General features: G+C 50.5%; 1 protein-coding gene across 3 annotated transcripts in view; it reads right to left on the reverse strand.

Moving 5' to 3' along the window:
- The window catches only part of LOC147900638 (putative aspartyl aminopeptidase), a 65,984-nt gene that overhangs the window by 6,461 nt on the left and 33,371 nt on the right, over nucleotides 1-26,152 (reverse strand). For all 3 annotated transcript variants that reach the window (XM_087375657.1, XM_087375656.1, XM_087375658.1), the window contains exons 3-6: nucleotides 24,220-24,355; nucleotides 23,401-23,673; nucleotides 18,848-18,977; nucleotides 18,511-18,750 (exon numbers count right to left, since the gene is read on the reverse strand). In XM_087375657.1, the coding sequence (XP_087231783.1) occupies nucleotides 18,511-18,750; nucleotides 18,848-18,977; nucleotides 23,401-23,673; nucleotides 24,220-24,355 (779 nt within the window). The remainder of the gene's footprint in view (nucleotides 1-18,510; nucleotides 18,751-18,847; nucleotides 18,978-23,400; nucleotides 23,674-24,219; nucleotides 24,356-26,152) is intronic.

Genomic DNA, 26,152 nt, shown 5'->3' on the forward strand with positions numbered 1-26,152 from the left:
CAAGGTTCCATGGCACAAGCCTGAGTTTGCCAAGCCTCCAGGCAGCCTGTAGTTCTCCTTTGGCCGGCGGCAGCATGATGGGCTACTGGAGCACCTAGACATATTCTATATTGGGGATTGGGCTCTACTCCATGGCGGCATGATGGGCTACTGGAGCACCTAGACATATTCTATATTGGGGATTGGGCTCTACTCCGTGGCAGCTCCACTGGCATTCTAGCCGGTACTACGATGTCGGACCACTCTCCAACGGTTCTTCACTTGGAGAAGACCCATCGTGGACTCCCCCAAAAGGGGGTCCATATACCAGATGATCTCCTACAGGAGGTGGAGGTTGCGCAGTCGATAGTAGAGCTCTAGAGATGGCCCGAGGACAAACCCGACGAGGGGTGGGCGGCATGGGTGGCTGAGGGGATTCAACGGAGCAATCGGGAGTTCCAATGCCAGGCTCTTAGATGAAGAGCTACTCTTCAAGAGCGGGAGGAAGCTCTTCACCGAGACCTAGTGTCTTTCGAGAGACTCAGAGAGCAAGATCCGGGGTCTCACTGGCTCAGGGACCTGGCTCAGGGACCGCCTGGAGCGTGCACGATTGGAGTTAAAGGATTTTGCGTAGAGCAAAGTTCTCCTGCCATTCTTCTTGGGTCAGATGGGTCTAGCAAGGTGACAGGATGACCGGGCAATTTTTCCAGACCACAGGACCATGGTCTGCAGGGATCTAGCTCCAACGACTTAAAGACTCACAGGGATATATGCACACAGACCCTTAGGAGATCCTCAAGATGACCACGGCCTTCTACCACCAGCTCTTTCAGTCCAAGGAGGCTTCGCCCACCACTCTTCTAGCTAGAGAGGCGGTTTGGGAGCAGGTTCCCTCATTTGTTTCGCAGAGTCCTAGCAGATGTCTAGAGGCGCCCTTCAATGATGAGGATTGGTGGGAGGCCTTACAGGCTCTTCCAGCCCAGAAGTGCCTCGGAGAGGACGGTTTGACTCCGATCTTTTTTCAATGCTTCTAGGAGTATATCTCCACTTCACTCAGGTTAGCCTACCAGGAGATCTTCGACTCCGGATTGTAGGCGATTCATGCTTTCACTGCTGGCAAAAGCCAAATGGCCCCGGTGTGCCCACCATGCTGCTAGCGGACACTTCGCTGCAGCTGAAAATTCTCTCACTAGCAAGAACACACATAAAAACTCCGCTGGGAATCTTGGTTGTGCTCACAACAGGCTTCTGGTGCTTTAAAAGTTTCAAAAAGGCCCATCTCTAACGAATAATCAGTCAATAAATGCCACATACCAGCATTAAGCCCCAAAATTGGAGGATGGCTAGCACCACCAAATGACCATTCAATTGTATGAAAGGTGCAAAACCAAGGCAAGCAAGACGGGTTCGAGAACTACAAACGTTCGGCTTTCAGCCAATCGATTACCACTTTTAATCTCTCTCTCCTTTTTTAATGGAAAAAAGGATTGGGGCCCATCAAAACCCTGCCTCATCATTGTCGACAAAAATTCATTCCCCTCTCGGGAATTAAATTAAAGGGCGTTTGTGATTCGTTTTTTTGAATGTTTCATGACAAACAGCACGAGTGTGCATGAGGTTCCGGGCTGTCAACCAAGCACAGGTTGGATATACCTGATTCCGAAGGGGGGACACAGATCAGATATTCGTCAGTGGAGGCCGATCACCCTTTTTGATACGGCTTACCAGATCTTGGCTAAGGTCTTGAGCCTGCATTTGAGACCCCACCTTCCAAACATCCAGTTTTGTCCAGGAGCGTAGCATCCTGGATAATATCTTCACTTTCTGGGAGGCAATGAACTGGGCCACAGAGGAGGCGCAGCCTCTCACCAACGATTTCAAAAAGGCATATGACAGAGTGGAGTGGTCCTTCTTGGAGGGTACTATGCAGAAACTTGGCTTCTCGGAGAGATCGATTAGAGGGGTTTCAGCTCTTTATGTGGGCAGCTCTAGCCAGGTGATTGGCCTTTCCTCTTTCTCATTCAGTGAGACAGGGCTGCCCTTTGACCCCTTATCTATTCCTCTTTGTGTGGAGGCCCTGGGCTATTTTATGCGCTCTCAGGCACTTGGCTTTACAGGTATGAGGCTTCTGATCTGGTAGGAGTAGGAGCTCCTAGACTCCGAGCTTGTAGATGATACAGCGCTCTATGTGGACGGCTCAGCATCCAGTCTAGAGAGGGTCAGAGGAGCCCTGTCCATTTATTGCGAGGCTTCCGGAGCTCGCATAAATTGAACCAAATCTGTTGGTTTCTTAACAGGCCAGGAGGAGATCCAGGAGGTTCAAGATTGGGGAGCGGATTTTGGCTTTTGGTGGATCCCGAGAGGGGAGACGGCGTGGAACATATGCTGGCAAGATGGCATCGACATCTCAGCAGAGCAGCAGTTCAGCCCAATCCTAGAGATGTTTCGCGTAAGCTTTTGTACTGGAGCTCCGCCAAACTCTCGCTTGCAGGTCGAGCACTTGTTGGAATGAATACAACCTGAGCATGGGTTAAGTTTGGGCTGGTAGGCTTTGTGCCACTTGGCAGCATGCATGGATCATTGGAGGAGCCTATGAGCATTGACGGTGTGCGTGATTCTTGCATCTTATTCATGCACACGTTTCGGTTCTCTCCTATATTTTGCCGTGATCTATGTAGTGGATGACAGCTCCAACTCTCCTTAAGTGAGTATTTCATGGCTTGATGCCAGCAGTGCCAATGTATGCGAGCTTGATTGTATTTTGTCGTCTGTTCTGGACCCAGAATCAAATCGCAAGTTCCCTGCAGAGCCTGGACAGCCTGAAAAGCAAATTGCAATCTCCAACAGCAACCTGGACAGGTCACAATCACCTGGAACAGCCCTGGAACAAGTCTTAGCCACCTGGAACAGCCCAGAAAACCTGGAGATCAAATCGCAATGTGAAGAAGACACCTTGGCAGAAATCGCAATCTGCAACAAGCTCCTGGATCAGGTGTGATTTTTTCTAGCAGGCTCTGGATGCACTGGAACTCGCCCTAGCTGATGGCGATTTCCCCTCGCAGGCTCTGGATGCTCCTGGCAAATGGCGATTTGGCTCTGGCAGCTTGCAACTGATGCACCTTGCAAGCAATGTCCCATCACCATAGTTTCACATTCTGTGGCGAGCCTATGGAGATAGTGCAGTCCTACACATATTTGGGGATATTGTTCACTCGACCAGGTTTCACGATGATCCATGCAGGTACGGCATGACTCACACGAGGACGGGGTGCTCTGGCCGGACTAGAGAGGCGATGCTTCCAGGCACACTTCCAAGAACCCCCGACAAAGAGCTGGCTCTTTGACACGCTGGTGAGACCGACTGCCATGTATGCAGCACCTTTTTGGGGGAGTAATATTTCAGCGACAGAGTGGAAGAGATTTGAGAGACTACAGGTGACCGTGGGATCCAAGATGATTCGCAGTAAACCCTCGACCCCCCATCAGATTATACAAACAGAGTTCGCCATGACCCCTCTCCAGGTTGATGCCATCTTTCAAACAGTGACGTTCCTCCAGAGAGTTTGGGCACTACCCCAGTGGAGACTACCGAGGTTAGCATTATAGCCCTCCAAGCGACTAGCAGAGAGTGGTGGTGATACGGCATGGTACGCACGGATATCCACATGGTTAGGTAGTCACGGCATTCAGATGGACAAACTTCCCCCCTTTCAATACAAAATCTCGACGCACCACCCGAGATGATCCCACGAGATGAGATCAACCATATCATACGGTTGGACCTCCTCCAGCTCCATACATCTAGGGCTTGGAGGGGAGAGAAGCTCTCCACCAAGATCCAATTCTACCATGATCACTTCCTGAGGATCTCAGGGCACGGTCTTGTCATCAGACCTCAATATCTTGAGGACAGGAGAGTTTCACATGCACTGAGGATCTCCATTGGTCAATTACGAGTTTCATCACATTAGCTGCGGATTGAGGCAGGGAGAGCTGCAGGCATACCCAGAGAGCAGAGGACTTGCACACTATGCCAAATGGGGGAGATCGAGACGGAGGAGAATTTTCTATGTGTCTGCCCAGTCTACTATGAGATCTAAGGACGATATCACTGCCTCTTTCAGGAGGGACATGGCTTTGGCCCACTCACATGGCTGATACATTTTCACGATCAGGTCTGTGTTGGGCTCTACCTGCTTGAGATGCGCCGACAAAGAGACACACTGATGCGACAGGCTAGAGAGCAGCATGGACTGATGCCACAGGTCACCATCGACAGATCACAGACTTTGTTACAGACTTCTATGCATCTGAGTTAGCTGCAAGTGTAGCTGAGGGAGAGGAGCTTGATGAGATGAGAGCATCGTGGATCAGTAGTAGGAGTGTCCGCCACGATGCGGCCAGACGAGGGACACACTCCACGTGCAACATGAAGAGAGCTCAGAGTACACACGATCGAGGTCCGGTCTAACTCATCCCTTCTCAGAGGTAACTCATCCCTTCTCAGAGGCGACCGCCAAAGACGAGGCATCACCCTTGACGTAGCCCACCAGATCCAGAGATCGAGGAGACCACGTCCTCCCCCACGTCGCGAGACAGCTCGACTGACACAGTTACGAGAGCTTCTCACATCTCATCAAAGTGCCACCGGGTTACCTGGATATATGGAACCTGAGCATGTAATAGGAGTGCTAGCCCTGAGCGCCTGACACGCTTCTCTTACTTTGCTACTCTAGTATTTTGTTCACTAGCTGAGCATGTTAGCATTTTAACTTTTGCTTTCAGTTTTTAGTTCTCAGTTCTCAGCAAGGGTCTTAGTGAACCCTTTGCTTCAGCCCTCAGTGACTTGTATTGTTAGAATTATTATCATATTGTAGGCAGTGGCCAATGTATTGTAATAAGTAGGTTAGGGACATGTTTCCCTCTATGAGGTTTTTCCCCTTAGCCACAGTCTAATCTCTAACTACGGTTAGTGGATAAGATAGGGTTTTGTCACATAGACAAAACCCCTCAATTCTCTTTTGTACTCACTTCATTTCAGTCCACTATTCAATACACTTACGTTCAGCTCACTCTCTCTCTTGCTCATCACTCTTGCTCACATTTGGTATCAGAGCATCTGCTTCTCTCCCCGGGCTTCCGACATTGTCCGTGTGTGAGAGTTGTTCAATTGGCTGTGTTTTTTTAGTTTATCTGGCAAAAATGGCTCAGAACAACCCCAATGAGGTGTTTGGAGTCCTCACACAGGAGGATAAGTTGGATGGCACCAACTACTCCTTGTGGAGTTGTATGGTTCGCAACATCTTGGTTGGCAAACATCTTTGGGATTATGTCAATGGAGATGAAGCAAGGCCAGATTCTGTGGCTACACTTGTCACTCCTACAGCTGGAGGCAGGGGTAGAGGTCAAAATGCAGCACAAGTAATTGGAGCAGCTGCTGCTCCAGTGGCTCCCACAGCAGAGCAAAAAAGATGGGATTTTAGGGATGCACAAGCTTTATCTGTGATTTCTCTTTCTGTCAAGAGGTTCATTATTCCTGGCATTCGGTCATGCAAGACCTCAAAGGCAGCTTGGGAGATATTAGAGAGTAGGTTTGCAGCAATGATGCCATAGTTTCCTTCCTAAAGAGCGAGCTATCTCTTACGCATATGGATGAGGGAGATTCCATCAATACTCGCCTCACAAAGCTTCGAAATTTGAGGGAGCAGTTGCTGAATATTTATGAACTTATTCCAGATTCAAAGATGATTACCACCACTCTGAATTCTCTTCCTTAGTCCTATCTTGGTTTCCACACTTCACTGAATTTGTCATTGAGGGGGGGGCAGCAATCCTCTCTCTTTTCACGAGTTGGTAGGACTTCTGTTACAGGAAGAGCAGACACGAATAAATACAGCAATACGGGCTGGCGAGCATGCTATGCTTTCTAAGTTTAAGCCCAAGGGAAAAGGGTAGCAAAAGCAACATGCCAATCAGCTCGCACATCAGCATAGAGCTGATTCAGATCAGCCCTCCTATAAGGCTAAGGGTGATGCAGATAAGCCTAAAAAGAAGGGCATTTGTCACTACTGCAAGAAGCCAGGTCATTATATTGGTGAATGCAAGAAGCGCATAGCTAAAGAAAAGAAAAGGGATTCAGGTATGGTTGTGTCAGATGCATCAGCTCCTCATGCACATGATGGGGGCGATGTTACAGCCAACTTTGTGGAAGAGCACTATGCCTTTTTGTCTTGCATTTCAGATTTTTCAATGGGTAGTTCAAATACTACAGCCACTATTGATGATGATCCATATGCTTTTTTGACTTGTAGTTATGATCCTTCAAAGGATGCGTGCTCTCTCACTATCAATGAGACACTGAATACTTGGTATTTTGATGGCGGTGCTTCCAAGCACATCACTTCTAAGAAGAGCCTTTTTGCATCTCTACATCCTCCACCTACTAAAAAGAAGGTGACTTGTGCAAATATTCTTCTTATTCAGTGTGCGGAGTGGGGGACATTATCCTCACATCCACTGATGGCACAGATTTCAGAATTTCCGATGTTCTCTATGTGCTAGGTATAAAGAAGATTTCGCTTTCAATATCCTCTCTCAATAGAGGAGGATTTCAGGTTATATTCGATGATGCTAAGTGTGCAGTCAGAGACAAAGATGACTATGCTTTGATGTTGTCTAGCACTTTGTATCGAGGTGTTTTTCAGCTTGACATATATGAGAAAAGATCCGATCTTGCACTTTCAATGAGCACTCCCACTACTGCGATGCAGATGCGGAGTTATAGCATGCCAGGTATGGGCACATGAGCTATGGCAGCTTAATGACACTTCAGAAGCATGCTATGGTTGATGCATTGCCTCCTTTGCATAGATTTCCTTTTGAGAAGGATGGTGTAGTGAGAACTACACGTAAATTACAGCTCATTCACAGTGATGTCTGCAGTCCCATGAGAACACCTGCTTTTAGTGGTTATCTCTATTATGTTACATTCATAGATGACTTCACCAATTACACTTGGGTCTATGATCTTAAGGCAAAATCAGAAGTGTTTATGCATTTCAAACACTTTGTGACTATGGTTGAGAATGAGACAGGACTCAAGGTGCAGACACTTCGCACAGATAGAGGGGGGGAGTATATGTCTCATGAGTTTGAGGCATTTTTGAAGGAGAAAGGTATGACGCATCAGCTTACAGTGAGGCTTACATCTCACCAAAATGGCAAAGCTGAGCGCAAAAATCGCACTCTTATGGAGATGGATAGATGCATGCTTACCAGTAAAAAGTTGCCTCACAGGTTTTGGCTCGAAGGCCTCATGTGTGCAAACTATGTTTTGAATCGGGCTCCCACAAAGGCTTTAAAGACAATCACTCCCTATGAGGCATGGCATGGGAGAAAGCCTTTAGTGGAACACTTCAGAGTTTTTGGTGTGTGTTACATATGCCCACGTGCCTGTGGAGTTTCCACAAATAAGGCACTTAAATGCATTTTTGTTGGGTACAGTGCACAAAGAAAAGGCTATCGTCTCTACAATCCTGCTTCTCGCAAGATTTTTGTGAGTAGAGATGTTATATTTTCAGAAAATTCAGCACATACACATGCTAAATTTACAATTCCAGCTTCTTCAAATGATGTTTTTGAGGGGATGCTTCCTATAGCATTTGGTTCCCCACCTGAGGCTCATGCTGAAAATCAGAATTTACAGCAACCTCCTCCTCATCCACATGCCCCGATTCAGCCACAAGCTGATTTTGTACCTCCACAGGGTGTGGATGAAGTTGTTGCAAGAAATTCAAGAGATACACGCAGCCAAAACAGTTCCGAATTGGTTGCTACAGACTCTCAGAGAGAGTAGGCTTGAGGCCCCATTGCCTGGCAGGACTCGTAGTGCAGTAAGGCACGCAAGGGGGGCTCTTTCAGTTGAGACAGCTTATGCAAGTACTCTTCTTGATGAAGAAGAACCTGACTCTTTTGATGAAGGATAATGTGCATTGGATGCATGCCATGCACAATGGATTGCAGTCCATTGGAAAAAATCAGACTTGGGACATTGTGGATTTGCCACGAGGTAAGCATGTCATTGGTACCAAGTGGATTTTCAAAGTGAAAAGGAAGCCAGATGGGTCCATTGACAGGTACAAGGCAAGGCTCGTTGCCAAAGGCTATGCACAAAAGAAGGGCATCGATTATGAGGAGACTTTTGCTCCTACATCCCGGATGACCACCATAAGGTCGGTTATTGCCATGGCTGCAAATTTTGTTTGGAATGTCCATCAGTTAGACATAAAAACAGCTTTCCTTAATGGGGACTTGCAGGAAGAGGTTTATGTCAAACAACCTCCTGGATTTGAACTTTCTGGCAAAGCACTTCAGGTTTGCAAGCTAAACAAAGCTTTATATGGGGCTGAAACAAGCTCTACGTGCATGGTATGCCAAGATTGATGCATTCCTGGCAAGTAAGGGGTTACATAATAGTCCCACAGAAAGCACCCTCTACATCAAGAAGGATGGGGGGGGTATTTTGGTCATCATTCTTTATGTAGATGATATATTGCTCACAGGGTCAAATGAGGAAATAATTGCAAATTTCAAAGCTGAGTTGAAAGCTGAATTTGACATGACAAATTTGGGCATGTTAAATTTTTATTTGGAAACCCAGTTTATACAAGATAAGCGTGGCATCGTTATGTCTCAATCCAAGTATGTACAGAAGCTCTTGGATAGGTTCAACATGCATGATTGCAAGCCTATAACCACACCCATGGAGCCGGGGCTGAAGTTTACTATGTATGATGCAAGTGAATCAGTGGATGTCACACTTTACAGCCAGGCTGTTGGATGCCTCATTTATTTGTGCAATACTAGGCCCGATAGTCAGTACGCTGTATCTCAGGTGAGCAGGTATATGCACAGCCCAAAGACAACACATTGGCAGGCTGTAAAACGCATCTTCCGTTATTTGCAAGGCACAAAGTCTTATGGCTTGATGTTTCCCAAAGGGGGTGACTTGCAGATGCATGCTTACAATGATTCAGATTGGGCTAGAGACTATGATACCAGGCAATCCACTAGTGGTAATTAGTTGAGAGCCTTACTGGCTCTCTGCTGCTGCTCCATGAGAGTGACTGAAACAATTGCTTTCACAGTTCACATTTGGCCACATCCACCCATCCGGATGTCTCCTCAATGACGGATTGCATGCTCGCAATCTGCGCCTCAAACACTGGTGTACTCCCAGAGACTGTACGGGATGGTGGTGAACTCCTCTTGGAGCTGCAAAACATCCTACCTGAGCCCCTGGATGAGGCCAGCCTGCTCCTGAATAACGTGAGCCTCCTCCTGTATAACACGAGCCAGCTCCTGGGTGTAGCGGGCTTGCTCCTGTGCGAAGCGAGTCAACTCCACCTCTCATGCTATACTATGTACCTCTATGAGTGGGGCCTCCCATGTGTCTGGTGGGTCAGCTAGTCCCCCGCCCAAGCTGAAACTAAAAAGGCTGGGGTATAGAAGTAGGAGGGTGGGGTAGGATGGTAGGTGGCGATTGGGCAAGCTGGGTGAGATACGAGGATGGCTGAGGCATGGATGAGATGATCCCACTAGGATGAGGGAGAGATGGCCGAGGCATGGATGAGATGATCCAAGTAGGATATGGGAGAGATGGCTGACTTTTTTTTGCCGAAAAAACAGTGCTAATTATATTACTTCGAGAACAAGATACAAAAGGTCAGCTTGTAGCTGACGGGCTGCGTTCACAAATCGGACACAACCCTAAAAGGTAACAAAATAAATCATACTCTCATGGAGGGATAAGGCGAGTGTGAATGAACAGCCATCGGGGTGGTGAATAGTGCCACTGAAGGCCCTGCGAAGTCTGCTCGAAGAAGAGGCCCTGTGTGTCCCAAGCCCGGAGGAAGCGTCTCCGCTTCTCCCGACTGGCCCGGGAATCTCCCTGAATCTGGTCCCACTGGCCTCTGAGGGTATGAATAATCTCGCTCCAAATCTCCGTCATGATCTGGCCAGTCGATAAGGAGGTGCCACCGAGGATATGCGCGCAGCGCGAGGTCCAGATGTGCCACCCTGCAATGCTGCTAATAATCTCCCAGACTGGCTGCCTCTCCCGAACTCCTGTATCAGCCTCTGCTAGGTGCTGTGGGATACCCTCGAGCGGCCCCCACGTCCCCTGTGTGATAAGGAAAGTGGGGTCCTGCTGGCATGCCTCGAATAAGTGATGAAGACCAGGTGCGGTGCTGCACCAACAGAACGCGCCCCAAGTGATCAATCCTAGCTCTGGTGCTGCGCGAGTAAGAATCCCAAAAGTCCACCTCCACACTTCCTGGGCGTGAGTGCAGCTCCACAGGCAGTGTTTTGGTGACTCCTCATCCTCATGGCAAATCTGACAGCATCCGTCCTGGCCTATCTGCCGCAACCAGCTCCCCACTGGAAGACCTTTGTGGGCAAGAAGCCACAGGAAGTATGAGATCTTCCGCGGCCGCCAGCTCTCCCACAAGGCCTTCCAAAAGGCCTGCAAAAAGAACCTGGAAATACCCTGTGCATACCAGCTGGGCCGCAGGGTGGAGGGGCGGCTCTGCATCCTCCCAAGAACTTGCCTGCCCAGAGTCGTGCTGTAGGCGAAGAAGGAGGTCGGCCCATGTCCTGTCACAATCTCTGGCCACCACCACTCTCCTGGGTCCCAATCAAGCTCTGACAAGGCCCGCCCCTCCCAGAGCCAGAGACGCCAAAGCTGCATCTGGTCCTGCTCGATGCTAGGATCGGTACGCCAGACCTTCCCCAAAAGGCCTACGACCCGAACCCTCTGCCATGGGAGTAGGGGGTCGATGAGCGCATCCTCTCTCATGAGTCGTCCATCCCCAAAAACCGCGAAGAAGGAGATAGAGGAGTCATCCATACGTCCTGCGATCACCAGTGGGAGGCCACGGGGGGTGAACTGTCCCAGCCAACGGGCGTCACCAGGCATGAGGACCTGAGGCTCAGGTGGAACCAACCAATCAGCTGGGATCGCGCCGTCGATCTCCGTGCGTCTCGCCTGGGCTCCACGTGCACCTCCAGCTGCGTCTGCAAGATCAGCCGTCTCCAGATGTCTGTACGTATCCCTCCAAACTCGAAGGGACCGGGCTGGCCCCCTCATCCAGCCATCCCACCTGATATGTGATCTCTCCCCCAACTGAAGGCCCTCGGCATCTCTGACCTGACCGTTCCAGATAAGCGGCTGGCGATCGATCTCCTCCTGACAGCTAGGAGGGGACTGAATGAGACTAAGGCGGAGCCGCCTCCAAACCATGAGGAGGCTACGAACGAGTGGGGAACGGGGCTGAGTGAGCGGGGCAGAAGTGAAGATCCACCTGAGGGACGGTAGCCACTCTCCACCTCGGCGCGGGACACAAGAACCGACTCCCTGCTGAAGTAACATCTTCCACGTCTTCCCCCCCGGGATCAAACCGCGGATGACAAGCTTGACTAACAAGGCCTGACTCTGAAGCTCTGGATCGATGACCCCCAGGCCACCCTCAGCCTGCGGAAGAATGACTGTCTGCCAAGCAACCTTGGCTCTGGTATCTTTGAGACCATCCTCCCCGGACCAAAGGAAGTTCCGAACCAGCCTCCTGAGCTGTGCCACGCTGGATCTCGAGAAACACCAGCAGGAAGCCACATACCAAGCCGTGGCTAGGAGGACCTGGTTAACTACCAGGGCACGACCTGCAAGGGAAAGCTTAGCAGTGCTCCAGAAAGCCAGCTCGGATGGAGTCTAGCACCGGGAGAAACTGCTGAGCTGGCGTGATGTCTAGGCCAACCTGAAAACCAAGGTATCTAGCTATCTGTCCCCGTGGGATCCATCTGAAACCCAAAAACCTCCCCCACTGAGAACACGCCCCGGGGTCTGTGAGAAAACCAACTGATTTATTCCAGTTGATTTTCGCACCAGCGGCCGAGCAGAAGACCTCCAGGGCCATCCGCACCCTCTCTAGCATCCTCTCATCGTCCTGGACATACAGGGCTGTATCATCTGCGTACTCCGAGTCCAAAAGCTCCGTGTCCTCCCGGAGTGGAAGGCGAACACCCCTGATCCCTGTAGACCTCGCCCGAAGGTAGTAAGTCATAGCCTCGACGAAGAAGAGAAACAGGTAAGGAGCAAGGGGGCAGCCCTGACACACTGATCTCTCCAAGCTAAAGCGCTCACCCATCCTGCCTCCAATGATGACCCTGCTAGAAGCTGTCCTGTACAAAGCTGAGATACCCTGAATCCAACCTGCTGGGAAACCTAGCCGCTCCAAAAAGGACCAATCCACTCGATCGTAGGCCTTCTCAAAGTCGAGAAGTAGAATAACAAGGTGTGATCCGCTGTGCTGAGCCCACTCCGCCGCCTCTGAAAAGGTGAAGACATTATCCAGGATACTGCGATCCTAGACAAAGCTTGTCTGAGTGTCATGGATGAGGTCTGGGAGTAGAGGCCGAACTCTGGCGCTGATCATCTTGGCGAGGATTTTGTAGGCAGTGGTAAGGAGAGTGATCGGGCGCCACTGACGGATCTCCTGTCTATCTCCTCCCTTCGGGATGAGGCAAATCAGTCCCGAGGAAAGGCTCTCTGGCATCTGACCGCTGCTGAAAATCCTCTGCAGAGCTGCAAGGAGGGGCTGATGGATCTGGTCCCAGAAGGAGGTGAAGAATGCCCGGGATAGCCCATCCTCACCTGGGCATTTCTGTCCGTCGATGGCCATCAAGGCCTCCAACATCTCATCCATGGTGAACGGTGCCAACAACGTCGCCTGCATGCTAGGCTGGACCAGGGATGGAGTGTGCCTCCACACCTCCTCACGGGCACGTCGAGTACGAGGGGCAAGCGGCTCCTGCTGGAAGAGGGTCCTGTAGAAGTCAGTGGCCAACCCCAAGACCGCCCCCGGATCCGTAACGATGTGACCATCCGCTGTCCTGAGACTCCGAAGCTGATCACCTGCAGCTCTTGCCATGCGTCCTGAAGAACTCCTTGCACATCCGGTCACCCTTCCGGGCCTTGAAGGAGAGAGAGGCGTGATAGGAAAACTCTGAGCGACGCTGGAGTGTCTCCTCCAGAAGGACTCTGGCTCGAAGGGCCTGGATCCGAAGCTCCTCCGAGCCCGGGGAAGCCTGCTAGAGTCGCTGAATGGAGGCGAGGTCCCTCCGAAGAGCTCTCTCTCTGCCCCACCAATCCTATCGAACCTGTAGGGCTACGAGCTGGCAGATCTGGCTGGACTCCTGCAAAGCCTGCGCCACCGAGCCAACCAGATCCACGCACTCGCCCCAGTCTCTGTCCCAAAGACTGCAAATACTGCTGCGCACATCCTCCCTCGAGAAAATGGAGTCAGGAATCCGGCATGAGCGGGGGGGAAGGGACTGAGCTGCCGAATCTAATGATAAGAACACAGGCGCATGGTCGGACAGTGTCGTCCCTGGAACTATACCCGCCTGACCGCCTCTCCCGATGGCCCAATCACTAACATAAAATCTATCCAGCCTCTCCAGAAGTCTACCTCCTTCCCTGCGGAAGCCCCACGAAAAGTCCAAGCTCCCGTGCCAGCGTCGGAAGGACGGGTCTCGCCAACTGTCCCTTCCTCCTGTCGCAAAGATAAAAGAGTCCCAAGCTGACTGCTCTGCCTGAGACATACCTGTAAACTCCGGTCCTCTGCCCTGCTGGTCCTCCAAGGTCTCCAGATTGTTGAAGTCACCTCCAACAATCCAGGAATCCATGTCTGGGAGAATCCCTGTAAGTGTCCTCCAGAAGGTGGCTCTACAACGGAGATCTGTGGGAGCATAAATGTTGAGGACTCCAACTCTGGATCCCTCCAGTTCCAGGCCTACCCAAAGGGCACGGCTTGGTATCAACGTGCCATGACCGAAAACTCCCTGGGCTAGCTGCTCACCCACGGAGGTACAAACACCACCACTCCTCCCCAGTGCGCCGATCGAGGGCTCCCAATAAGTGTGAGAACGTCCAGGGAGAATCTTCCCGCATCTGCGGGAGTGAGCCGCAGAAAGCTTGTGCTCCTGGAGCAGAAGTACATCCAAACGACCTATCACTGCTGGCTGAAGTTCCTGTCTCAAAATGAGCTTCCTAGGACCACGAGTTCCAGAAGAGTGAAACCCGTTCACATTCCAGGAAACGAGGTGTAGGCTCATGGTGAGGGCTGGGAGGCTGCGAACAGCTGTGTCTGCTCGCGGTCGAAGTCGAAGAAGAAGCTGACATCTCGGAGTGGAGGCGCTGACGCTTATGGGAAGGTTTGGAGGGGGAGGCGGGGTCATCCTGCCCGTCCTTCAACACCTTCAGCAAAGGCGAGAGGCCTTTGGTACCATGAACGAAAGCTTTCTCGAGCCAGCTCGAGATCTCTAAGGTGGTCATGCCGTAGAAAGCGCGGAGTTTCTGAGGGGTCCAGGCTCTGACATCTTGGTGGAGGGGCCAAGACAGGGGGGACCTGAGGATCACAATCAGTCTGAAGCGTTTGGCGGCGCAACGCCACCGCAGGCGCACGTCACCCTCGGACCACTGAGTCTCGAGAAGCTGCCCACCAGACGGGCCTATCCAGGAGCAAACCTGAGCATGTGTCTGCTCCCTGAGAGCCTCCCAGACCGAGTCGTCTGTCCAGGTCTCGGTGCCGTCGCTAAGGAACGTGAAAGCAAAGCTAGGGCCATCCCTGGGGGCCACGGCGGCTATCTTCCCATCCGCCCCTTTGCGGAGCAGGAAGATACTGATGTCGAGGAAAGCAGGGAAAGTCCCGAGGTCGACCACATCCAAGTAGTCCCAGGGGCCAGATCTGTAAAAGTCGCGGGGGAGCTCTCTCTCCTGAAGCTGAGGCCCGTCGGAGTCTGCTACTGAGGGGCTAGCGGACAGAGAAGCCTGCTCTGGTGAAGGTGTAGACTCAGGGTGTCCTGCCAGCGGAGGGGGGGGGGAGGAGGCTGGGGAATAGGCAACACAGACTCCTCAGGGGCGACTAGTGGAGGAGGAGGAGGAGGGGGAGCTGGGGCTGCCCTCAGCTGAGGAACCGTCGGTGCAACTAGCTCTGCGGGAGAGCTGAAAGAGGCGGGGGGGGGGGGAGGGATGGGGATGCATCTGGAACTGGGGCTGAGAAGGAGGGGGAGAAGACTGAGGAGGACGAGGAGGGGGTTGAAGCTGCAGGTCGGGAGAAATGGGGTGCAGATGGGGGATGGCCTAGGGCTGAATGGGAAGAGGCTGGGGAGAGGAGGAGAGGGGGACCTGAGTCTGTGGAGGGCGGGCTACCGTCGAAGAAGATGCTCTCCCAGGTCCCTGGGGCGGCTGCCTGTCAGGTCTCTGAGGTGCAGCTGCAGGTTGGGTAACCTCAGCCTCTTTGCCTTTATCAGAAATCTTCTTGTTCTTTCCTCTTTTCCTTCTAACCTCAGTCCAGCCGCCAACTAACTCTGGTCCGGGCTCCGGCTGCCTCTGCTCCTCCTGGCATGGCTGCCCGGAGGGGGGGGGAGGGGGCGGAGAGGGGGGGGCGGGGGGGGTCGAGAAGAGCTGGCGAAGCGTGGACAAACAGCCGCCAGGTGCCCGAAGCCGTGACACCTCAAACACTGCCCTGGCTGTCCGGTGACTACCATGCTCTGGGTGATGCTGCCGGCATCTGTCACGATCTCGATCACTGTCGGGAGAGTCGCAGGATCCGCCACAGCCACACGGACTCGGGGGGCTCCTGCCGTAGTCACCGCATCGGCGAAAGTATCGTGCATAACCCAGCCAAAGTGGGAGCCCAGGTCCCTGACAATCGGCCGTAGCTCAGCAGCAAGACCTGGAAAAACTAGCGTCACTGGATGACGAGGTATACGGAACCGAGCATCAAAATCCGCTGCGCTAAATCTGCAGTACCACGGGACTATCATGATAATCTTTCCATCCACAGTCGTGGGGGAGCCAGCAATCAGGTTGCTCGCAGCTTTCGCATTGGAGAGTTTGAGCCAGAAGATGCCCCTTCCCATAAGGGCCACCTCCTCAATATGGCCGTCCTCTAGCATGAGAGTGGACTGGAGCCAGTCCCTGATGGCTGATCTGGAGGGGGAATGTCCAATGACTCTGCCATAAACAGAGATAAGGGCAAAGTCATTGGCAACCTCCTGAACCCGAGATGATTGTTGCTCTGTCAGGATGACGCGGTAGGCATCTGGAGAGGGAGGGTCCGTCTGGGCCTCCGGTTCCTGGCAAGGGGCCGCCATACCGCCAAGACAAACTGCGAGGCTTCCGATGAGGAAAAGGCTGCCACCCAAAAAAAGGGGGGGGGTAGATGCGGGAGGGTGGAGCCTGGGTGTGGCGGGAAGGATGGAGGGCGGGGGGCGGAGGAAGCGGGATGGGGGGGCAGGAAGCGGAGATGGCACAGGGTGGAGGAGTGGGGGCGGGGATCGGGGGCGGTGGAGAGGAGGCGGGAACGGAAGCGGGGGCGGGGGAGAGGCGGAGTGGGGCGAGAGGCGGACGGGGGGCGGGGCAAGATGAAAAAGGGGGGTGGAGCGAAGGGCGGGGGGGACGGGGGGCGGAGAGCGGGAAGGGGAGACGGGGGTGAAATGGAGGGGGGGCGGTGAGGCGAAAGGGGGCGGGGGCGGGGGGCGAGGGGTGGGTGGGCGGAGCGGGAGGCGGGGGGGGTGTGAGTGGAGCGGAAGCGGGGAGGGGTGGAGCGGAGGGGCAAGGGGGGAGAGACGGAGCGGGGGGGGGGGGGGGGGGGGTGAGCGTGGCGAGGGGGGGCGGAGCGAAGCGGGGAGGGTGAGGCGGGGTGAGGGTGGGGTGAGGCGGGGTTGCGAGGAGGGTGAGCGGAGGTGCGAGGGGGGGTGAGGCGGAGGTGAGCGGGGATGGCGAGGGGGGGCGCAGCGGCAGCGGGTGAGGGGGAGGTGAAGTCGAGGCGAGGAGGAGGAGGGCTAGGGGAGGTAGAGGTACGGAGGGGGAGGGGGAAGCTCGCAGTACCCCAACAATACTAGTATGCGGATGGTGTGGTCCGGAGAGATGGCTGACTAAGAGGGAGGGGCGAGAAGAAGGTCGAGTAGTGTGGGCTTGTGTGTGTCACCTCCGGTGTGGGTGACATAAGTGATGAATCGGATGGAGAATCTATGCCAAGAGAGGAAGGAGAGGTCGATGTCAAAACCCTTGTCGTGGGTGTAGCTGTAACTGTAACTGTAGATTAAGGGAGTTGGGCTGAGAAGCGGAAAGGCAGCATGAGGGGGCTGAGGGGCAAGCTGAGAGAGGCGGAGAGGGGTAGCTTAAGCGGCATGAGGAAGGCCTGAGGCGGCTCAAGGTCCGTGATGCAGCGTGAGGGGGCGGAAGCCGCGTGTGCAGCTGCAGAGGCAGCGTGATGGCGGTGCAAGAGACTGTAAGGGGGCGTGAGAGGCTGCAAGGGGTGTGAGGGGCTGCAAGGGGGCGGCGCGAGGGGCGGCACGAGTGGCTGTGAGGGGGCGTGAGGGGCTGTAAGGGAGCGGCGCAAGAGGCAGAGCAGGACGTGAGAGAGAACTGAGACTGAAGGCAATAGCAACTGTATATTATCTGGGATACAACCTTATCCTGAGAGGTACAAGTGTGGATGAATGCTCTAAATGATTGTATCTGATAGGGGAGGAGATCCCTTTATATAGGGCAGTAAATAGGGATGAAATGCACAATATGAATTCCCTCCCCAAACAACTTGTCACAGACTATGATTGAAGACCTGAAATTCACCAGTCTAATGGAGCTGTACCACTCCGATTTCTTCTCCAACCACACCTACATCTTCTTGGGGTTGTAATCCTGAAAATAGCACCAGCTCTTTGCCCACATTCCCCTCAACGGGCTCAATATACAATGGTGAGAAGATGGGCCAGTCCCCAGACCCCTTCTGTAAAATGTGTTACACAAAGTTGCATGGTGACAACGGTATTAGATATTCAGTATCTTAAGTTCAATGTAGGCTGACTCCGTGGTACTAATTTTTAAAACTAAGTAGCATACCATCACCATGAAGATGAAAAAATGAGGAAGCACACAAAGGACGGGATAAAGCAATACAATGCACATGATCAACAAAAGAAAAGATACCACAACAAACTACCGTAAATTGTTTCTTCGCATCCCAGATATCAACAATTAGGCCAAAAAACTCTTTCAAATCGGTGTCATGAACCAGATACCCAAGAGTTTAAGCAACAACCACAACGAGGAATAAGCCAGAGATTTGCTTTGCCTAACAGAACCTATTGAGATAGTCCCATTGAAATGAGAAGAAAAATAAAAGTTGAATAGGAGAGCCTAGTTACATATGGGCACTCCTTATATAGGCTTTATAACAAGGAGCCAGCATAGAAGCCAGGAACATTATTCTGTAATAGTTATTCTTCTATCACTAACCTTGGAAATCGAATTGACACTCTTTGGTTTTTTACTTTGGAATGAATCTAACCTCTTTAGAATTGAATTGACATTCTTTGGTTTTTTACTTTTGAGTCAAAAGCAAGTCATACTTCTCCACATTCTACCCGTGCAAGTGTACGAAGTATCATTAGATCAAGTAAACAAACCTCCTCATTGTCAAAGAGAGCAACCATCCTTATGTAGCTCTCATCTGCAAGATCGGCAGAATCTCGACACGTATCAAGCAGGGCACGAAGAGCACAATAAGATGACGCCAAATTATCCAACCTTCCCGAGAAGATAAACTCGTGTTTAGCCCCTCCGATACAACTAGGTTGTGTATCACAAACATCTAATTCCAAATCTGCAATCTCATCCACCTCACAACCAAGGTCCTCTGCTAGAACCTACATGACACATGGCAATAAGTCGAAAAAGAAACAGCACTCATAATAACAAGAAAATAATAATAATTTGAGATATCGCACCTCTAATCAAACTCACCTGCAAGAGGAGCATGTGATGTGGTTTTGTTGAAGTATCAGCTGCGCCAAGTTCTGACTTAATCTGAGTAGCAAGAATTGGAGCTAGATGAGTTTCGAAATTTGGTTTAAACCCATCTGTGTTCACAGACCTATGGACCAAAAATCCCAGCCGTTACTCTCTCTCTCTCTCTCTCTCTCTCTCTCTCTCTCTCTCTCTACGACGTTAAAAAAACTATCTATCTATCTATCTATCTATATATATATATATATATATATATATATACTTTTGACCAGTGACTAGAGCGCACACAATCAAGGTCTGGTCCATCTCGGCTCTCCTCGGAAGAAACCACCAGAGACGAGGCATCACTCTTTACATAGCCCATCGGATACAGAGGACGAGGAGACCACGTCCTCCGCCACAATGAGAGACAGCTCGACAGATGCAAATCCGGGACATCTTTGTAGCCCACTGGAGAGCCACCACGGCACCGGGTTTCGATTTTGAGTTTCAGTTTTCAGCTCTTGAGCTCTTAAGCTCTTTAGCTTAGCATAGCACTCAACAGGAGCCCTAGGGTGCCCTTTGCTTCAGCCCACAGAGGATTGTATGAGTTTCTTCTCTTGATGTACTGTCCCATAGGCCCATGAGGCCTTCCAAGGATGTTAATCTCTCTCTCTCTCTCTCTCTCTCTCTCTCTCTCTCTCAGAGAGAGAGATCGCTCTGACACAAACACAGGAACAGTGGGCTTTGGGACAGGCTGGATTCCAGAGGCAGTATTCCACTCTTGACCATATCTTCTCTCTAACGGCCATCATCGAGGAGGCGACAATGAGATCCCAAAAAGTCTACACTTGCTTTGTAGACTTTCGAAAGGCCTTTGACATAGTCCCACGATCCCTTAGACAATGCAATCCTAGAGACATGATTTGGGGGCTGATGAGCCTGTATGAGTCAGCAATACATGCCACTGAAGGTCTATCTCATTGGGTTGAGAACACAATCAGAGTGCAACAAGGATGCCCCCTCTCACTGACACTATTTGGGCTCTACATTGATGAGATCAAGACCTTCATTGACCGCCTAAGAGGTGAGGGAGCGTTGCTTGCTGATTTGATGATACAGATATCTTCATATGTAGATGACATTGTCTTCTTATCTTCTTCAACAACAGACTTATAGAGACATCTAGAGGCCCTAGAGGTGTATTTCAAAGAGAGAGACTTAGCAATCAACCTTCACAAGACCAAGGTTACGATTCCAACACCTCAGGGGTAGTACTTCATCACCACAGCTTCACTTACTGAGGAGAGCCAGTGGAGATCGTGCAGTCACGCACTTACCTCAGGGAAGTCTTCATGGGACCAATTTGCACAATGATTCATGCAACCAAGGACACGGCTAAACACGAGGACAGGGGTAGAGCTTCTTGCTCACAAAGCTGCCCCCTCGACCCCCTTGCCTCCCCCTCGTCCTCCGCCCCCCCTACCATCGCCCTTCTCCTCCACCACCCTTCCTGCACCACCTCCCTCCCCCCCGCTTCCTCTTCGCGCCATCTCCTTCCCCTCGCTCCCTTCTTCCGCCTCCTCTTCTTCCCCCGCCCCTTCCGTGTCTTCACCCCCCCCTAGTGGTCTCCCGCCACTCCCACCTCGGCTCTCAGTCCTCCCGTCCGTCGCGCGATAGCTTAGGCCGCCGCCAAAGCAGGCCGACCTGCTTTGTCGGTGCCTTGGAGCCTCCAAGCACCCCCGTGGGTGCCTTGTTCGTGTGTTGCAGGCCGCCCTGCAGCCCGTGGCCCTCGTGCCTTGAAGAAGCACCTGGTCTCCATCTCAAGCTGCTCAAAGGCAGCCCCGAAGGTGCTCTAGGAAGGAAGTGGTGGTAGGGGACTCCGCAGCCCCTCCCGTCTCAGCCTCAGCCCCTTTTGGACCAGCATCAATTGGAAGAGATCTTGACATTCCTGGGTTAGTACAGCCCATTTTTCAGCTTTACGTGCATTCTTCATTTTGGTGAGCTCGACACTCCTCTGCTTGAGCTGAGTTAAGGTGAGTTCCTCAGAGATCCAAATCCTTGTGCCCTTCAACTTATTTGTCTGTCGAAGAATCTTAATTCTTCCCGCTCTCTCCTTGAAAAACACTTGTACTTGCATTCAGGTTTGGGAGAGAGCTCTGATATCATTATGATCCCACTATTTCCTTCTTGAAACATGCAATCCTCTCGTCTCCTGTGTAATCCTCTTCTTCATTAAAAGGGCCAAGGCAATCCTTGGGCAGCCCTCCAATGCGTAGTATCTTCTTATTGTGTGCTATAGCCTGCTGCTCTTTTACTTCTGTGTACAAATCTGCTTTGTTGAGTTTGTTGTCCGCAACAATGGCCATCTCTTCCTTGGCTGAACTCACCTGAGTGTTGATATCATTTCCTTGACCTTGGAGACAAGAGTTGGTGCTGGTGGAGATGTGCTGAATTTCTCCATAGCTTCTGCAATAATTTCTTGCTTGCCTTTGTTCTCCATCTCGTTCACCTTTCTGCTAAGAGCTGCAACTAGCAGCCTGAGCTCTCTGACTTCATGCTCCAAGTGGTAAATGTGATCCTGAGGGTCTAATCCGATCCTTTTCCTGTCAGTCAAAGTAAAAGGGTTGGGTGTTGCTGCAATGTCGGAGTAAGAGGGCTTACTGACGGGGGTCGTGGTGAAAGTCTTTACCTTCGGAAAATCCATGGTGGCCTTGCAGATTCTCCAAGCCCTTCACCGAAGCTAACCCCCCAAGCTGAGCCAAGGGCTCAACTCAGCCGGGGGTGACAGGTTGTACGGAGGCGGCGACTGTGTACGGAAGCGGCGTACGGAGGCGGCAGCGGCTGTACGGACGACGGCGACGAGCTGTGTACGACGACCTACTGTACGACCACACAGAGAGAGAGACACACACAGAGAGAGAGAGAGAGAGAGAGAGAGAGAGAGAGAGAGGCGGAGAGGCTGAGCAGAGGTGGAGAGGCTGAGCGAAGGGAAGGCGGAGTGGAGAGCTTACTGATGGGGGTCGTGTTGAAAGTCTTTACCTTCGGAAAATCCATGGTGGCCTTGCAGATTCTCCAAGCGCTTCACTGAAGCTAACCCCCCAAGCTGAGCCAAGGGCTCAACTCAGCCGGGGGTGACAGGTTGTACGGAGGCGGCGACTGTGTACGGAAGCGGCGTACGGAGGCGACAGCGGCTGTACGGACGACGGCGACGAGCTGTGTACGATGACCTACTGTACGACCACAAAGAGAGAGAGAGAGAGAGAGAGAGAGAGAGAGGCGGAGAGGCTGAGCGGAGGTGGAGAGGCTGAGCGAAGGGAAGGCGGAGCGGAGAGGCTGAGCGGGGGGGGTAGAGGCTGAGAGAGAGAGAGAGAGAGAGAGAGGTTGAGCAGAGGTGGAGAGGCAGAGCGGAGGGGAGGCAGAGCGGAGAGGCTGAGTGGGGGGGGGGGGAGAGGCTGAGTGGAGGGGGTGGAGAGGCTAAGGCAGAGAGAGAGAGAGAGAGAGAGAGAGAGTCTATTAACGTCCACTGGAGACCAAAAGGTCTATGGGACAGCAAGAAACCCTCTAGTACATCTGCTTTAGGGAGGGCACATGACAGCTCCCAAGGATCTTAACAATAAAACACACCAACAACAAGATTCAAAAAAAGGATACTTACGAAGCAAAGCAATCCTGATGTTATCAACACTCGAGCATAACTACCATCAAATACTTTTCATATTATATATGGGGAAACCCTCATATTATGTTGTTCTTCCAACAAGAAACTTGTGATTATGATGCAATTATTGTACGTAAGTACTTATCAACCATAGTTCAAAGAAACGTTTCAATACTTAGGAGCTTGAAATGTTTCAAAACATTTCAAAGAAACAAGGGGAGTTTCACAATCTCACTTTGTATTTTTTAGTCTCAAAAATGGAGGCTTTATGCCCAGCATACATATACTATGCTGAACCTATGCAAAACAAGCTAAAAAGTCACAAATGACTTCATGCACTGCCTCTAATGCCCAAAGGTTTTGAAAGTACTCATAACTCTAGACTCTAAGATGTTACAAGGTGGTAGTCACAGAAATCTACATATATTAAAGTGTGAGCTTTAAACTTACAAAATCAGTAATATAGAGACTAGAATCTAGATTGCAAAGTTCAAATTTCAAACTTTTAACTAAAGTTCTATGAAATATTAGTATAGAATTTAAATTTCCATGATCTATCCATATTTCATTTCAATGCCCAAGTGGCAACTTGCAAAGGACAAAATATACATTTCTATTTTGAAAGCCCATACACGGGAGAGCACAAGGATGAATCTTCGATGTAAGTACAAGTAAAGGTACTCCACGTTTCATTGGTATTGAAAGCTTTCAAAACGTGTTGCACATTTCAAAATGTTTCATTTCCAATAAAACGCGTTTCATAGTGACTACGTTATGAACCAACACAATTCACTTACGAACAGGGAATGCTGCACACAAAAATAGATAGATTATAAAGAGAGGCGCAGGTATGAGCATGCAATATCATTTTTATAGTTTGCCTGGAAAATGGAAGATACAATAGTATTACCTGTCCAAATGAATAGCCAATGTAGGAATACGCAATATTGGACGTGCCACTTTCACAAGTCTATGTGCATATGATCCATTGTTCATTCTAAGCAAAACTCTGCCAGCTACAGAAAGATCCCTATCAAACCATGTATGCCAGAGCCCTCCTCCATATGTCTGCACACCCACATTTAGAAACCCTGATTTGGACACAGCTGAGATAGGCTTTAACTTAGGGCAAGGACTGTCTGTATGTGCTGCTACCACATGAAATCCATTTCCAGGGCAGTAACTGCAAGAAATCATGTCCAATCAATATACACAGGAAAATTCTATTTGCCCTGATTCTTTCTTTACTGGTTGCACATCCATCTCTTCACACAGAAAAACTGTTCTTGATATGACATTAATAGTAGAGCACTTGTCTGAGGGGAAAAAACAAAATTACATCTGACGATAGATCCTTGTATCTGATTTGATTCCTTAGATTCAATATGTAAAGACAGCTTATTCCATTCACGCTTCTTTTGATAACAGCGTTGCTCATAAACATCAAAGCACACATACAAAGAGACAATGGAAATTTGCTAACATTTGCTATCCTTCTTGTAAACGGCAAAAAGGGTAAGATCTCAGTATATTAAAATTGTAGAAGGCGGCCTATTTTGACATTTTGCAGCCATAAGTGAAGACCAAGGGCCAAATTTTCTATGCATTTTGAAAACCTCCTCTTTCTAGTTATAAATGGTGCACTTATATCATCAAGGTAGGCAGGCAGAGTCACACGTGCTGTGAGAGACAGAGGCACAGAGAGAGACACGAGAGGAGTTTTGCGAACTTTTGACCAATAGCGAAGGCTATGAGCGATGACATATTCCGTGTAAGAAAATAGCGACCTCCAGGGACAACCACCCATTCATCATCTTCTTTGAGCTGTTGAAATCCTGCTCCAAGCAACATCCGCTTGGCCTCAGCTGCAGTACACCAAGTAAAAGCAGTGTCAGGCATATCTTTATTTCAATATTTATTCAAACCAGCTGTACCAAATCACCCAGAAAAGATCAGACAATACAGCAACACAGCCAATAAATCATGGAAAACAGCAGATACAGCAAGAAAAGAAACTAAAGCAAGAGAGTACAAACAAATGTAAGAAGAAGACGCAAACAGCTTGAGCACTTTGAAGAGCTCAAGAGAAACCCCATCAAGTTTTTCCATAAGCTACATGGAAACAAAACTCAGGCAGGGAAAGCAACGTGGGAAGACATGACACAGTTTGTCAAGGAACTCTACAAAAGAGAAGGAGAAGGGAGGAACTGTGAGAGTGGTGCAGTGTGGAAGCAACCAGAAATAGGAGAAAGAAAATGACACAGTAGAGGCAATGATAACTGTATTTACGGCAGGAATCCTGCTCAGCCCTGAGGGGAAGTGTCAGTGAGAGAGTACTATGGCTGCTCTAGAAGATGGATTAACAAATGTGAGAGGGGGGGACTTAAATAGGCCTCACCCCTAGAGAACTGGCGGACCATTCTGGTTGGCTGACCCAACCCAACCAGGGTCAGGTCTGGTCGGGTTGACCCAATCAGTCTGGTCATTGACCAGACTAGGTGGGGTGCCCTAACTGGGCTGGGCCCAACCTACCCAATCTCCTTAGGCCATATGGCCAGCTCTTATCTAACCTCACTAGGGGCGGGCACATCCACAAAGAAGCCCTCACTCTCTATTGTATACTAGAGATGCCATCAACTCTAACACCCTCTTTGCAGCTCATGGTGTACAAAATGATCTGAAGAAGCAAACTGATGAGGATGCAACCATGGGCCCTCCAGTACCTTGAATACTGGATTCACCTCCTTGAAAGCACATGGTAGCCTGGACCCTCAAAGCAGAATGTCACCTTGAACAGCAAGAAGTTACCCCCCCCCCCCCAGGCTTTGATTTCCCATAGTAGCCTACATTGAGGCAGAACACATCACATACAGGAACCTCGAACAACGAACTCCACAACACACTAGGTCAGTAGTCTCTGCAACCTCCAGCAATGAACTCCTGAACACATCCGGTCCATAACTGTACAACTTTACCTTGCCTGCCAGACTTTCAACTGATAGGAGCTGCAATCAACCCTCTCTCCCACCAACCTGGCTGTGACACGCAGGGAAGTCTTCCTTACTGCAAGAAAGCTGATAGCAGCCGATGTTCCCAAGCAATCTTTGTAACAGTAGTGAATGCTAGGGTAGCAGTCAGCTAGTTAATGGGCCCTGTTAGCCAATAAAGGGTTCTCCTTATTGTAGTTAGTTTAGTACTTTCTGTACATTTAGTAGTAACATTAAGCTTTTATGGGAGCTTGCATGGCACTCCTATTGTAATATCCCATAAGCAAATATGTGCTGGCCCACTTTTGTAAAACTATATAAGGGGCTTCAGCTGTACTATCAGATTTATTCAACACTAATGCAATCACATTCCATTGTATGATTGTTGGTACTCTGTAAGCATCAACCTATAGACTGCACATGCAAAGGACAGCACATAGCTCCATGCTAGTCAGCCAGATAGGAGCTGCTAGATTTCATGCCTTTTTCAAGTAAGAGTGACCTAACCTTTCCCCTCTACTTCCTCTTCTGCTATTTCCGCTAAACAGTCTCAAAGTTTCCCTAAAACTATTAACAGCCCTTAGTAGAAGCTGTGTTTGAGTTGGTATCAAAGCCCTTTTCATGGGATTTTGTGGTCAAATCTTTATCATTTTTCTCTCTCAAGTTTGGAGCACC

This window comes from Dipteris shenzhenensis, chromosome 6 (genome assembly GCF_047967505.1).
Source record: "Dipteris shenzhenensis isolate YYH24624 ecotype China chromosome 6, Dip_SZ_1.0, whole genome shotgun sequence".
In the NCBI taxonomy this organism is placed as follows: domain Eukaryota; kingdom Viridiplantae; phylum Streptophyta; class Polypodiopsida; order Gleicheniales; family Dipteridaceae; genus Dipteris; species Dipteris shenzhenensis.